The sequence below is a fragment of the Octodon degus genome, unplaced genomic scaffold (genome assembly GCF_000260255.1).
Source record: "Octodon degus isolate 3935 unplaced genomic scaffold, OctDeg1.0 scaffold00069, whole genome shotgun sequence".
In the NCBI taxonomy this organism is placed as follows: domain Eukaryota; kingdom Metazoa; phylum Chordata; class Mammalia; order Rodentia; family Octodontidae; genus Octodon; species Octodon degus.
Genome location: NW_004524645.1, coordinates 12505419 through 12520037, shown reverse-complemented (window position 1 = coordinate 12520037; position 14619 = coordinate 12505419). Strand labels below are relative to the sequence as shown.

General features: G+C 37.4%; 1 protein-coding gene across 7 annotated transcripts in view; it reads left to right on the top strand.

The window, feature by feature from the left end:
• Adgrg2 (adhesion G protein-coupled receptor G2) overlaps positions 1–14613 on the top strand; it is a 136642-nt gene extending 122029 nt beyond the window's left edge. For all 7 annotated transcript variants that reach the window (XM_023719565.1, XM_023719564.1, XM_023719563.1 and 4 more), the window contains 5 exons: positions 5693–5792; positions 6324–6607; positions 9171–9272; positions 10315–10467; positions 13535–14613. In XM_023719565.1, the coding sequence (XP_023575333.1) occupies positions 5693–5792; positions 6324–6607; positions 9171–9272; positions 10315–10467; positions 13535–13719 (824 nt within the window). In that variant the 3' untranslated portion in view covers positions 13720–14613. The remainder of the gene's footprint in view (positions 1–5692; positions 5793–6323; positions 6608–9170; positions 9273–10314; positions 10468–13534) is intronic.
• The last annotated feature ends 6 nt before the right edge of the window (positions 14614–14619 follow it).

Genomic DNA, 14619 nt, shown 5'->3' with positions numbered 1-14619 from the left:
TTTTTGATAATTTGATGCATTCTATTTGCCAGTACCTTATTGAGGAATTTTTTAAAATCTATATTCATTAGAAAGATTTACCTGCAGTTCTCCTTTTTGATTGGGTTTTTCGTCTGGTTTTGGTATCAGGGTAATGCTTACTTACAGGAATGACTTTAGGAGTATTGTATCTTTTTTATTTCATTAAGGAGTTTGAGGAGTAGTGGCATTAGATCTCTAAAGTTCTTATAGAATTCAGCAGTGAATCTGTTAGGACCTGGGCTTTTCTTTGTTGGTTTTTATAATTACTTTTTCAATTTCTTTAACTGGTATTAGTATTTTTTAGAATTTTTATATATTGATTTAGCTTTGGTAATTCATATGTATCTAGGAATATGTCCATTTTTTCTGAATTTTCTAGCTTATTAGAGTTCAGATTCTCAAAGCAGGTACTAATGCTCTTCTGGATTTCTGCAGGATCCATTGTAATTTCACCCTTTTCATTTATAATTGAATGGATTTGGATCTTTTATTTCTTTTTTGATAAGGTTTGCTAAGGTTTTGTCTATTTCATTTAATCTTTCAAAGATTTAATATTTTAAATCTTTAATTCATTAATTCATTGGTTCTTTACATTGTTTTCTTAGTCTCAGTTGCATTGATTTCTGCTCTAATCATAATTTCTTTCCTTGTATGAGCTTTGAATTTAAGTTGCTCTTCTTTCTTAAGCTCTTGAGCTTCAAAATTAGGTTATTTATTTGAGCTTGCTCTGTTTCTCTGATGTAGGAATTCCACATTATAATATTTCCTTACATCCCATAAGTTCTCGGATGTTGTTATTGTTTAATTAAAAACCTATCTAATTTCTTCCTTAACTTCATATGTGATTCATTGGTTGTTCGGGAGGGTATTATTTAATTTGCATGTGTTTATGTAATTTTTGTGGTTTCTTTTGTCATTTATTTCCAATTTAATTGCACTATGATATCATAATAGTCATGGGATAATTTCAGTACCTTCGCATTTACATGAGCATATTCTGTGAGTTGGTATGTGGTCTATTTTGGAGAATGTTCCATGTGCAGCTGAGAAGAATGTGTATTCTGTTGCTGTTGGGTGGGACACTGTGCAGATAGCTATTAATTATACTTACTGAAAAGTTTGGTTCAGCTCAGATATTTATTAACTTTATCTACTTGGTCTATTTGTAACAGTGACATATTGAGGTCTGCCATTACAATTGTATTAGTGTTTTTCTGCACTGGTATTTGCTGTATATACATTCATGATTGTTATTTTTTACCCTTAGATTGTTCCCTTAACAAGTATGTAGTGACCTTCTTTGTCTCTTCTAATCAGTCTTGAAATCTAGTTTGTCTACAAGTAGAATAGCTACCCATGCTTCTTTCCAGGTTCCTACAGCATGGAGTAGGATTCCTGTAGCATGGAATATTGTTTTTCATCCATTGACTTCCAGTCTATGAGTTTATTTTTGAGTTAAATATATTTCTCTGATGGAGATATTGTTGGATTTATTTTTTGATCCATTCTACCAATCTATTTCTTTTGACTGGTAAATTGAAGTCATTCACATGGATGGCTAAAACTGATACATATTGACTTATCCTTGTCATCATATTATTTTCCTGCTGCTGATTCCTTTTGTTTTCCTTTCTTTTTTATTCAATGCCTTGCCTAGTATATGCACTCTATTGAAATTCTTGGAATTGTTGTCTTCATTGTCTTTTTCTTAAATATCCTTCAGAATTTTTGGAATGCTAATTTGGTTCTTGTTTTAGTCAGGCTTTAAATTGGAAAGGACTGAATATAGCACACATAATTTATAAGATTATTTTATAATATTCACCCAAAATATCAAATAAAAAAAGAGTGTAAACAATCTGTCCACACGCTAGAGACACAAAGAATCCAGTTGAGGACCTGTATCCTGTGGTAATGTCTTGTATGAATCCAACTGAATGCCTAGAGCCCATGACAATGTCCTGTATGAGTCCAGTTGGAGGCCTAGAGTCTACAACAATGTCTCATGCAAGTCTGTATCATGCATGGCTCTGCACTGGAATGCCCTAAAGGTCAGTGGTGGAAGATAGCAATTCTGCACCAGCAGGATAAAGGATCTGTGGCAAAATGCTAAGGAATTTGCACTGGAGCCGGAAAATGATACTCAAAGTGAGGATCAGAGTTCCCCCCAAAAGAACTTGGGCTATCCTCAGCCTCAGTGAGTATCCAAGCTCCTGTGACAGTGAGAACACCTGAGTTCATATCAGGAAAGCCAGCATGAGAAGCTCTTCAAAGACAATCAAGAGCACCAGATTCTTCCCCTCCTTTTATTTTTATTGGCAACAATCCTCAGATAGGCTTTCCATACCAGAGCCACACTGATTCAATTTAGCTGGGTGTTGCAAGTTGACCATTAGTTAACCACCACAGTGGTCATGAATTTCTTCAGTTGTTCTTTATAATGGAAGTACTTTATTTCTTCATTTTTGAAAGATAATTTTTTACGTTACATCAATTTAGATGAGATCGGCCACGTTCAGGGTGGTATGGCTGTAAACACGTTACATCAATTTAGGTTGGAGATTACTTTTTGTGGGAGGGGGGTGTGGAATACTTTACTCCAAGCTTCCTTGACTTAAGGATTTGTGTTAAGAAGTCTGCTGTAATTCTGATAGATTTTCCTTTATGGGTGATTTGTTTCTTTTCTCTAAGTTTTTAATGTTCTGATCTTGTATTGAATTTCTGGAATCTTGACTATTACATGGCTTGGTATAGTTTCTTTCTAATCATGGCTAATTAGAGTTCTATATGCCTCAATTACTGTATATCAAATTCTCTTTCTATGCTTATAGAAAGTTTTCTGCCTCTACTCTATGAACATGGTTAATGTAGTTTTTGTGTCATCTTTTGATTTTTTTCATTTATTCCAATTAATCTTATAGTATTCCTCCTTGCATTGTCTAGAAGCTGTTGGATTTATTCTATGTGGTCCCTTGCTATTTTTTAAATATTGTATTTATTTACTTATTTGGTATAGGGTCTTGTTACACAGCTCAGACTCATAGTGATCCTTCTGTTTCAGGCTGCCCAGTGCTGGGATTACAGGTGTGTAGCACCATGCCTGGTTTCAGTGGCCAACTCAGTACAGGGCTGACACAGCATTTAGTACCAGATAATGAACCTGCATCCTTGTACTTGCCAGGCAGGCACTTAGACTGCCAAGCTATCTCCCCAGCTCACCCTTTGCTATTTCTAAGAAATCTTTCATTTGATAATTCCTAACTACAACCCTATCTTCTAGATCTGATATTCTGTCTTTGCATTGATTTATTTTGCTGCATATACTTTTAATGCAATTTTCAACCTCCTATATATCCATTAGAATTTGTTTTATGGAATCCAATTCTTTCTTATGTTGGACTTTTATGGTTTCCATCACTTTCCTAAGCCCCCTCCCTTTTTAAATCTGTGTTGCCTCACTCAGGAGGCCCAAGAGAGATTTTCCCAGGTGAGGTCCCAAGGTTAAAGAAAACATGTGTGCAAGACATCAGCAACAACAGTAGGCAGCATGGAGCAGAGCAGACAGCCAGAGCAAGAGTTGCTTATATCTTTATTGTATAATTCTTATACAGGTTCTTATCTCGTATTTACATTCTTACATAGGGCTGTAAACAGCATGTGAATGTTTACCTGTGCTAAGTCATGGTTACATAACTGTTTCCCACTGTGTGCCTGCATTAGGCAAGCAGAGTCACATTCTTAGGTATCCTTAGATCTCCTTGAGCTTTAAAGAAGTCCCAGTGGTTCCCCAAAATCTCTATGTACTCTACTCACTAGTCATGTTCTTCGTTATGATCATTATCTCTTTAAATATCTGTGTGACTATTTCTGTTTTGTGCTTTTCTAGAGACTAATTCATCTGCTTTGTTACTTCCACTACTACCATTTCAGAAATTTCAGCTGGGTAGCTTTTGATTTTTTCCATCTCACTGCCTCCTTAGAGGCATGAGCTAGTGGCCATTGCCTTGATGAGCTGGTGGTCTCGGTTTGCATTTCCTTCTGTGTTTTCTCATTTTCTATTTCTTTCTGTTTGTTTTCTGTGTTGATGCTTGTAAGTTGCTTATGGCAGATAGCTTTATTACTAGTATCAAAACTTTAGGAAATGACTACTTTTCAGAGATGTCTTGTAGAAGTACCTTGCTCTTGGCCTTGGAGCTTGTCCCAAAATTCTGCCTTCTATATGTTTTTTTTTAATGTCTTGGGTACAAGGTCTACAGGGTGTTCAGGGTCTCACTACATAGAACAGACTCATAGTGATCCTTCTGTTATCAGCCTCCCAAGTGCTGGGATTACAGGTGCGAACCACCCCGCCATCTCAATTATCATCTCAGTGTGCCCTGTGGGCAGGGCCCTGCAAAGCATGCTGGGTATTGAACTCCAGTAGCTGTGCTCTGCCTATGCAGGCACGTTAGTCCACTGAGCTATCTCAGCCCTTTCAATGTTTATTAAGGATGAAGGTTGTATCCTGCTTTGCCTAACACCCAGTTGTTTGGTACTGGTCTATAGTATTGTTTATGTCCCCCCAAACAGTCTAGGAATTGACATATAAGGAAGAGCAGTTGACAGCAATATGTTACCTTGCCTGAAGTAGTACAATCAACAATGACAGGGGCTGGGGAGACAGCTCAGTAGAATAAGCACTTGCCTGGCAAATGTAAGGTCCTTAATTCAATCCCCAGCACCGCCCCCCCCAAAAAAAAGGATTGATCATTATATAACAAGATCTAGAGAAATCAGAAAATTGCATACAATCAATATCCACTCAATTTTACCCTAAGGTGAGAAAATTAAAATGAAGAAGAGGGAAAAATAGAAAAATTAAAAAGAAGAGATTAGAAACCAGGCTGAAGGTCAGAGAAAGTTTTCTCAAGCTTCAGAAAACTGATGAAACAGACAGAAGGGAAGGAAAGAACAAAAGAGAAAGAACAGGAACAACACAAAACAAAAAAATACAGTGTTCACTGTCACAAATAAACAAAAAAAGATCAGAGAAAACACCGTGTCTCCTCTAAATACCTGTTGGCCCTTGAGAACACCAGCATAGTGGTAGTCACTATCCTGAAATTATCCAGGAAAAATAAGTTCATCCAGGTTCCAAATAATCATTTGAGAACTTTTCATTTCATAATGAACCATTTATCAGGAGTTGCTCAAATAACACTAGCTGGCATAACAAAATCTTTCAGTCTGCCTTCAAGTCTCAGTATATCATTTCTCACTCATATGCATTCCAGTTTGAGGGCAGAGAGGAATCTCTGCTCTTGTGCTTATTCAAGGATCTAAGTTGATAAGACTGCCTCAAGATGAGCTTTCAAGGTATCTCTGAATTTGGGCATAAAGATAGAGCAGAAGATCTTATAGTAAGCTTCTATTGGGGCAGAATTGGAGTGGAAAAAAAAATAGTTCCAACTGTATCCTACTGGACAGAACTTAGTGGTGTAGCCATGAATACCTGGCTGCCAAGAGAGGCCAGGAGCCTCCAGCCATGTGCCAAAGAAGAAAAATAACTGATTTAGTGAATGGCTAAGCCAGTCTCTGCAAAGACACAGAAGAAAATAGAAAGATCTCTGATCTTTCTTTTTGCCACCTTCATTGTCAGAAGTATGAGTGACCTGTGTTTCCCATCTTCCAGGCATACCAGCTGTAGTTGTGGCCATTGTCCTGACTATATCCCCAGACAATTATGGGCTTGGATCCTATGGGAAATTCCCCAATGGCTCACCAGATGACTTGTGAGTACAAAGCGCTCCCCCTCCTGTCCCATTCTGAGAATGTTAAGCAAACTGAAAAATTAAATTCTCCAAGGAGAGGATCTAACCAGTGTTTTGATTTCAGCTCTTATCTTAATAAAACTGGTCATACTTGACAACAGCTTTCATCATCATACATAATGAGGTAAGCTAGTTAGAAATGACACGCTACAATTCCAGTAACAAATTAGGAGAAACTATTTTGAGGAAGAATATGAATTAGGGAGAATTATATTCATTCTATTAATAAAACTCATGAAATATAATTGCTGGGATTTATAAAGGTGAAATACTGAATGTTTAAAATATATTTTAAAAGTATTTGTAATCATTAAATGTTCTAAGATAAAGCCTTAGATTCTTTCCCGTGCAGCACTTTGGTTTTATCATTTTGTTTCTCTTATACTTTTAGAAAATGTTTCAGTAAAATGTTAGAGATTCAGTATATACTTTGTAACATTATTTCATCATTGTAATGTATTTTCCCCTGGTTTTCTTCCCTTCAAATTCCAGCTGCTGGATCAACAACAATGCAGTATTCTATATTACAGTTGTGGGATATTTCTGTGTGATATTTTTGCTGAATGTCAGCATGTTCATTGTTGTCCTGGTTCAGCTCTGTCGAATTAAAAAGAAGAAACAATTGGGAGCCCAGCGAAAAACCAGCATTCAAGACCTCAGGAGTATTGCTGGCCTTACATTTTTACTGGGAATTACTTGGGGCTTTGCCTTCTTTGCCTGGGGACCAGTAAATATCACCTTTATGTATCTCTTTGCCATCTTTAATACCTTGCAAGGTAAGCTCTACAAAGTGGCTCATTTACTGGCTTAGGATATATTTCTTGCAGGACAGATTTATTGCAGAGAACTAAGGCTTAGAGATTCTTGGAAGAAAGGTATTCACTAAATTCAAGAAACAGTTCTCTCTCTCTCTCTCTCTCTCTCTCTCTCTCTCTCTCTATCCATCATTATCTTCTCAGAGAAACTATCTTGAGGGGAACCTACCAGGAACTCTTGTTTAGAGCCAATTAGTCAACTTTCAGTTTGTTCCTTCTTTTTATTTTTTAAACTAATTTCTTGAAACAGATCCTCTGTGTAGTACAACTCACATACCAGAAGTTTCCCTGTGAGGATTCATGACTCTCACCAGTGTTTGGTTTGGAGACTATGATAAATAAAAAGGCAATAACCAGACCCAAGTGGCAGCCGTCTTGCCCAGAGGTTAACTCTGAAGTTGTAGAGTTGGCCAGGTAGCAGTGGGGGCAAGGTGCTATAAGGCACCCAAAGCCCAGCTACCTCAGTTTGGATCCATCGTATTGAAAAGCAAATCACCAATTTGCAGAACAGCAGTGTTATAAAAGGCTTGTCTGATGTTCATTTTTAATGGAAGTGCTTTGGCAAGGCCCAGTGAGGCTAATAGGATTATTTTAGCAAACAGTAGGTTTATATTAATTACTGAACAATAATTCACTGTCACTTGGCTTGCTTTGACTCTGCATCCTCACTTGGGTTGCCTTTTCACCCTATTCTGCTCTGCTTGTTCTCCTGTTACTTTTAGCTCCCATCGTGCCCCCCATCTACTACTTCCATCAGTCATTTTAATGGTTTTCAAAGAAATCCCGCCCTGAGGTGAAATTCAGATACATAATTTTGTTATTCGGGTTTTTAAATCTTTTTTGATACCAGAGAAATGGGGTCAGAAATATGCTTGTTAGTTATATATAATTGTTCATTTTTACCTGTAATATACAAGTTCTTGAATTAGTATATTGTTGGTTTTGCACTATATAGTATTACTTACAACACTCCCCAAGCAAATTATTTGTAAGTTTTGAGAAGAGTTTTATTTGCCAACAGTGGCATACTAAAATAGGCACTTTAAGAGAAAAAACAACATGCGATGTATTAATTATTGTAAATGTCTTATTAACCTGTTTTGAAACCGTTTCATTGCTAATTTATCTTTTTCTCATTAAAATGAATAAAAATTATAAACAAAGAAAAAATACACCCAAATCGCACTAGTCAGTAACATGAAAGCTAGGTACCTATTTCATGAGTTTAATGTGGAAAGCGAACCTGCGCCTTTTTCTTTATGCCCCCAGAATAGCTTCTCATTATGGTATGAATGGGTACTTCTATATCTAATTAACAATGCTTTTGAGTTAATTAAAGGAGTCAGATTGTGGGCTAGGGAGATAGCTCAGCATCATAAGCACCTTCTTGAAAAGCTCAAGAACCCAAGGTCAAAAAAAAAAGACAGATTGACTAATTGATCCTGATTTTGATTCTGATTTGTCTGTGTTTGTTTCTCCCCTAATGCAACCAAGGGTGGCCTCACAGGGTGGTGTTTGAGAACCGGTGTGCTGTATTTACACAGTAGTCCTGAGAGTGGTCAAGTGTATGTTAAGAAGCAAATCTAGTGTTTTAAAATCTAAAATAGACAGACAGCTGGATATGGTGGTATGTCCCTGTAATCCCAGCACTCTGTGAAGGTGAGGCAGGAAGGAAGCAAGTTGAAGCCCAGCCTTGGCAACTTAGTGATTAGAGACCTTGTCTCAAAATCAAAAAAAACTGTGGATATAACTCAGTGCAGTGACCTGGTTTCAATCCCTAGTACTGAACAACAAAAACAAAAACAAAAAGAGTAACTAGATGAAGTGTAGAGGGGAGAGAGAAAGCTCAGAAATTATCCATACATTGAGTAAGTGGTGGCAAAAGCCTTGGGGGAATAGCAGAGATGGGAGTGTATGGGAAGCTGTAGACTGTATAACTAGTGATGGTGGGGACAGGAGATGGAGTCCAAGGGCCCCTTCAAGATTTAAGCTGGCTCTCTTTGTCAGGACATCAGAGAATTTCCTTGAGCAGGTCTAAGGGAGATAGTAGATTTCCCCATTACTACAACCCTCAGGCTTGCTACATGTGGGGGAAGGCCCAAGCAAGGAGCCCAGCCGTGGGCAGGACACTAGGAGACAGGGATGTGAGACTGGAAATGATGACACTGAACAGAATTTAGAAATTAATTCTGAATCCAGAGGAAGGGAAAGATAGGAGCCGAGGTTATGGCTGGGATTCTAAGATTCTATGGAAAACAAGAAAGGGCCATGGATCAAATGTCAGAAGACAAAGAATTGAGTTTCAAAAATGTAAAGTTACTCTTTTTAAAAAAAAAAATCCTTTAGTTTACAAAGCTTAAAAGGAAGGGCATACTCTCAGTGCTTTTCCATAAAAAGCTTCAATTTGCACAATTTCACTCTGCCCATAGCTGCCAACAGTTTTATTCTTTATGCAAAATAAGCATATGACATTCAGGTCTTAATTTAAAATGCATTGCATTATGCTTCTTTTCTTCCCCTTTAGGATTTTTCATATTTATCTTCTACTGCGTAGCAAAAGAGAATGTCAGGAAGCAATGGAGGCGGTACCTTTGCTGTGGAAAGTTACGGCTGGCTGAAAATTCTGGTAAAGTTTTACCATTTCTTTCCTCTTAAATCTCAGAGAAAAGATGTATAAATTGAGAGCCAAGGCAGTCATTTCCAAGAGGTCATTGGATCTGAAAATCAGGAAACAGAATCTACACAACAGAAAATATTAGTTGTGAACATTAGGAGAAAGAAAACCTACTGAATTAAAAATCATTGTTTATATCTGAGAATCTTGTGAGCAACTGAATTCACGGGCTGGCTGCTTTTTGCCTGAAGCAACATTTTTAGTTTTTTTTCTTACTGAGCTCATGTTTTTTGTTTCCCAAAGTAATTGTTTCATATTTTCCTTCATAACTTCTTTAGCTTGACTCAACCCTTCCTCTACAGGTTCTGGTTGTCCATTGCTTTCTTTGTTAGCTGGCCAGATTTTATATATAAACTTTGACACACAAAGTTATTTTGAAGTTATTTTCACCTATGCCTTGTTGGATAGTAGAGCAAATAGCTTATTTTTAGAAAATATGAAAAAGGAAGTACTATTTGAAAAGGCTGGATTTTTTTTGCATGAATACAGTATACCTTTACAGTACCTGGGGGCACCAGACTGTGTGCTCAGACAATGGCAGTATGCAGAGGTCAGTTATTTTATGGAGTCGAGAATGATCAGATATTACAATACAATTGATTTATATTTTTTAGGTCAGCTGGAGACTCTGAATTCCTATCTAAATTAGCCTGACTTTTAGTATTTTCTTTTTTTTTTTTTCGGAACCAAGAATTGAACTCAGACCCTTGTTCTTGCCAGGCAAGCACTTATTCTACTGAGCCATCTCCCTGGCCCCTGACTTTTAGTTTTAGGAGAATATAAGTTACTTTGAACCAGGCAGTCATTTGAAGAACAAACTTATATAGTCTGAGTAAAAGTACCTTCTATCACACCAACCTATGAAATGTGTGACTTCTCTGTAAGATCTGGAAGTGAGAAATCAGTTGTTAGAACTTAGGACACTGTAATCTGTCTCTTGCATTTGAGCTTCAACATACTGCCCTGTTTTTCTGTAATGCTTATTCTGCTGTAGACTGGAGTAAAACTGCTACTAATGGTTTAAAGAAGCAGACTGTAAACCAAGGAGTATCCAGCTCTTCAAATTCCTTACAGTCAAGTAGTAACTCCACTAACTCCACCACACTGCTAGTGAATCATGATTGTTCAGTACACGCAAGCGGGAATGGTATGTATGTCTCAATATAGTATTTTTCAAGCTAGTGTTTAAAAGTTTTATCCTTTAGTGATCCTTTTGCAAAGCAAATGGAGTAATTATATATATGACCAGTAGATCAAAATGGGGTTACCTGATAAAAGAGAAAGCTTATGAACCCAAAATATTTATTTTAGAGCAAAATTTGCACATTTACTAAGATTTCATTTTTTGTAGTGAGACTTGGTGATGACCTAATGTTTTCATGTTTCAAATCCTAATTTAAATATCACCGAAAGATGTCACTACTCTGATACTTCTGTGAGAGCAGTACCTAAAATAGTCCCTAGGACTATATCTGGTTTTATTACAACTTTAATAGTACATATGTCCAAAACTTGAAACCTTCCTGTTTTTCACTTTTCACATTTAATTCTTTCCCACAATGTGGCTTCCTTGTGACAACAACCAAATCCCCACGAATATATCAAATACTAGAAGATAAATTGTGACCAGCATTGGTTACCATGTATGTCACCTATGTTCGAAGAGATTATTGCTGCTATGCCTCCTTTACTCATTAATCCTGATATTTCTAGCTAAAACCTCATTATATTTTCTTTCTTTCATAAGACTGGCCTCCTCTTTACTCATAAAAGCGTACCAGTTTTTGCCTTCTGCTTCTTAACATTATCTTTTGCATTTTATAAAAACTTAAATTCTGCCAGTTTATCTTTCTATGGAAAATTTGCCTTTTTCCCCTTGTTTTAGGATATCAGTTCTTTTCATGACTAATTCAAATAAATTTGTGAGAACATTCATACCAAATGGTCTTCCAGTCTTCTGATGACTGGAGGAAGGGGCTGTTAGTTTGTTCAGACTTTTTTGTTTGTATTTTTGAAGTACAGGGGATTGATCCCAGGGCCTTCCTACTAAGCTACTTCACCAGCCATTTTAATATTTTGTATTTTGAGACAAGTCTCGCTAAATTGTCCAGGCTGAGCTCAAAATTTGTAATCTCTGGCCTCAGCCTCCCAGAATGGTCAGATGACTAGGCTTTTAAAATACAATAGGATGCCTTGAAATCAAGATTTCCCAACCTCAGGCACAATTGTCATTTGGGCCTCTGTAATTTTGTTTTGTGGAATCACGAGATATTAAGCAGCATTCCTGGCCTCTACCCTATAAGAGGCAGTTGTGCACTGCCCCCTATTATGACAACCAAAAGTATCCCCAGCCACTGATAAATGTCCCTCAGGGAATAAACTCACACCTTATTGGGAACCACTGCTGCAAAAGATGAGATACTGTGCCATATGGTCTTAGATCTTCACTGTCAATGCCAGAAGGAAAGCTCTGGGCTCTTTGCCAAATTGCAATTTCAGGAACAACTCAGTGCAGGTAAATAAAGTAAATGGGGGTAGGAATCAAGGCTGGCTGCTAGTCAGTATGAAAGAACAAGTGGAAAGGTGAGAAACCAAAGGAGTGAGCTGGGGCATCCAGAAGTTTCGTGTGTTTGGAGCTCTTCATCCATAACCAGATATTTTATTTTTCCATATTCTAGAAAGAGCTCAAACCTGGAGTTTCACCTGCCTAGTTCTGTCAGCACTGTTGTCATCCTTTGAGGAATCATATTTGATGGAAATAGCACATCTTGGCACAGCTGTTTGACACAGATATTTTTGATGCCTGACAGTGATGGAGGGGTTTATTTTAGGGTCACCAGAATGGCTGTTTCAGAATGTAATATGTATGTCAGGGGTGAACATCCCTGATTTGTCAGACTTTGGACAAGGATCTGGGACAAATGAGGAATAGAATTGACAGTTTCAAAGAAATGGGCAGCTGGTTTGTTTATTATACTGGCACAAATTGTTCTTGCACTAAAATGTCCTCAGACTAAAAAGCCCAAGTCAGAACAGCTGCCTCAGTCACATGCCCTGTTTGAGCTGTGGCACAGATGGAGCTGTGTTAACCATATCTCCCACCTTGTTTGCATGAATATGACACGCATCCAATGTCAGCTGCCTTAAAGGCTTATCATTCATCACACAGAGCCACAAGCTCACAATTTGGAAGCAGAATCATCACGTGTTGACTGCATCACTTCTGAGCCATGGAAGAACACTCACTTTCTTCAGCCTTAGTTTCATCATCTGTGAAATAGAGATAATATTAGTACCCATCCCCTATAGTTATAAATGAGGTAATATTTAGAAAGTGCTCAGTGCAAATATCATTACTGTTTTTGCAGTTATGTCACCATCTAACAAATGGGCTTATTCAGCTTTCTACGTGGTCTCCCAATGATATAATAGTCAAGGTCAGTGTCTCCTACAATCCAGGCCCTGCTCAGAGTGATAGGAGGCCCAGGTCCAAACCACTGAAGACTCAGCTGCCCCCTAGCTGAACTCTGGAGTTAAAATCCATAGTCTCCTCTTAGGAATAAGTCCTACCTTGCGTCAGTCCTGGCTTGATATAGACAGAATGACTTAGAGATAGTTAAAGAGAGGGGATTTCTTTTTGCATGATGGTCATAGCTGTTTGTTTTGGGTTTCTCTGCTAATACAAAGTTTCATTTTATAGAAATCTTAGGGAACCAAGGACCTTAAGGGTACACGTGGGTATCTCTTAACCTCAGCCTTCTGAGGAAACTAATTCTTTTTTGTACCAGGGATTGAACTCAGGACCCTGTGCTTGCCAGGCAAGCACTTATTCTACTGAGCTATCTCCCTGGCCCCACCAAAATATTACTTTAGGTTATTTTATATATACCTGAAGGAAATATATTCAATCAGAACTAAGAAATGGACCTTTAAAAATAAAATAGCTTGCTTTGCTTCGTATTTTAACCATTTTATTTTTAAAAACATAGCTATAGCAAAATTATTTCTGACTCAGTCTCCTATTTGTCATGCTTACTTTGAGTGGCTTAGGGAAAGAATAAAAAAATAAATGAAATATGAATATATACCGTAAATATGTTAAAAGATATGTTTCATGTGTCCATATATAAAGTTAAAATGATTTTTACACTTGTTTTCTTTTTAGTGTTCTCTGTGGTTACTTCATGACAGCGACTTTGTTTTTCCTTATACAGGGAATGCTTCTACGGAGAGGAATGGGGTTTCTTTCAGTGTTCAGAATGGAGATGTGTGTCTTCATGATCTCACTGGAAAACAGCACATGTTTAATGAGAAAGAAGAGCCTTGTAATGGTAAAAGCCGTATGGCTCTCAGAAGGACTTCAAAGCGGGGAAGCTTACACTTTATTGAGCAAATGTGATTCCTGTTTTCTAAAATCAAAGCATGATGCTTGATGGTGTGAAATGCCTGATTTTACCTTTTACACAATGTGAGATGTATGAAAATCAATTTATTTTATACTAGCAACCTCTGAAGGAACATAAGCTAATTGAAGGTAATAGTTACTATTGGAAGAGGAGACTAAGACGTTATTGTGGTCTTAAGACATTTGCAATTTGATTTCTTATCATTTTAAGAGAAGATTGGTCTTTTAACAGAATAAGACTCATGTAAAAAGATAATTTTCAGCCACATTTTAAAGAGACTAAGTATCTTTGATAACATCCTAGAAAGCAACTGTTGACTTCAGCCTATTGACGAGTTTAGTTGTGCATGCCTTTGTTGTATATAAGCTAAGTTCTAATGACTCACATGTCAAGAATCTTACTTCTACTTTTTTATATTTATTTTCTACTGTGTAAATTTATTCTTTTGTAGAATTGTGGTTGTGCTGTTTTGTGATGTGATAACTAATGTGATAACTCATAAAACCCTGATTCAGTGAATTCTAAAGCTCCTTTTGGAGATTATGTGGGCTGTGAAATACAGAAATTTCACCGAATTCAAGAAATAATGATAGACTGGAGAAATGTAAGCAGACAGTGCCACAGCTAGTTCTTATAGTGCCTTTGAGGAAATTAGAAAAAGGTGCCCCCACTGGGTAGACACAGCCCCATGGGTTTGACCAAGGGTGCAGCCATATTCTAGCCCCTCTTGGTTGCACCCTTATACAAGTTCTCATCTGTGTAACTACGCATGACATCCAAAACCAATACCTGTCTCCAGACTTCAGCCCTAACGATCAGATTGTAGAATCTGCACCAAGATGTTCAAGCTTAATAGCTTGGTCACAGGGGAGGAATAAAACTCTAATCTAGAC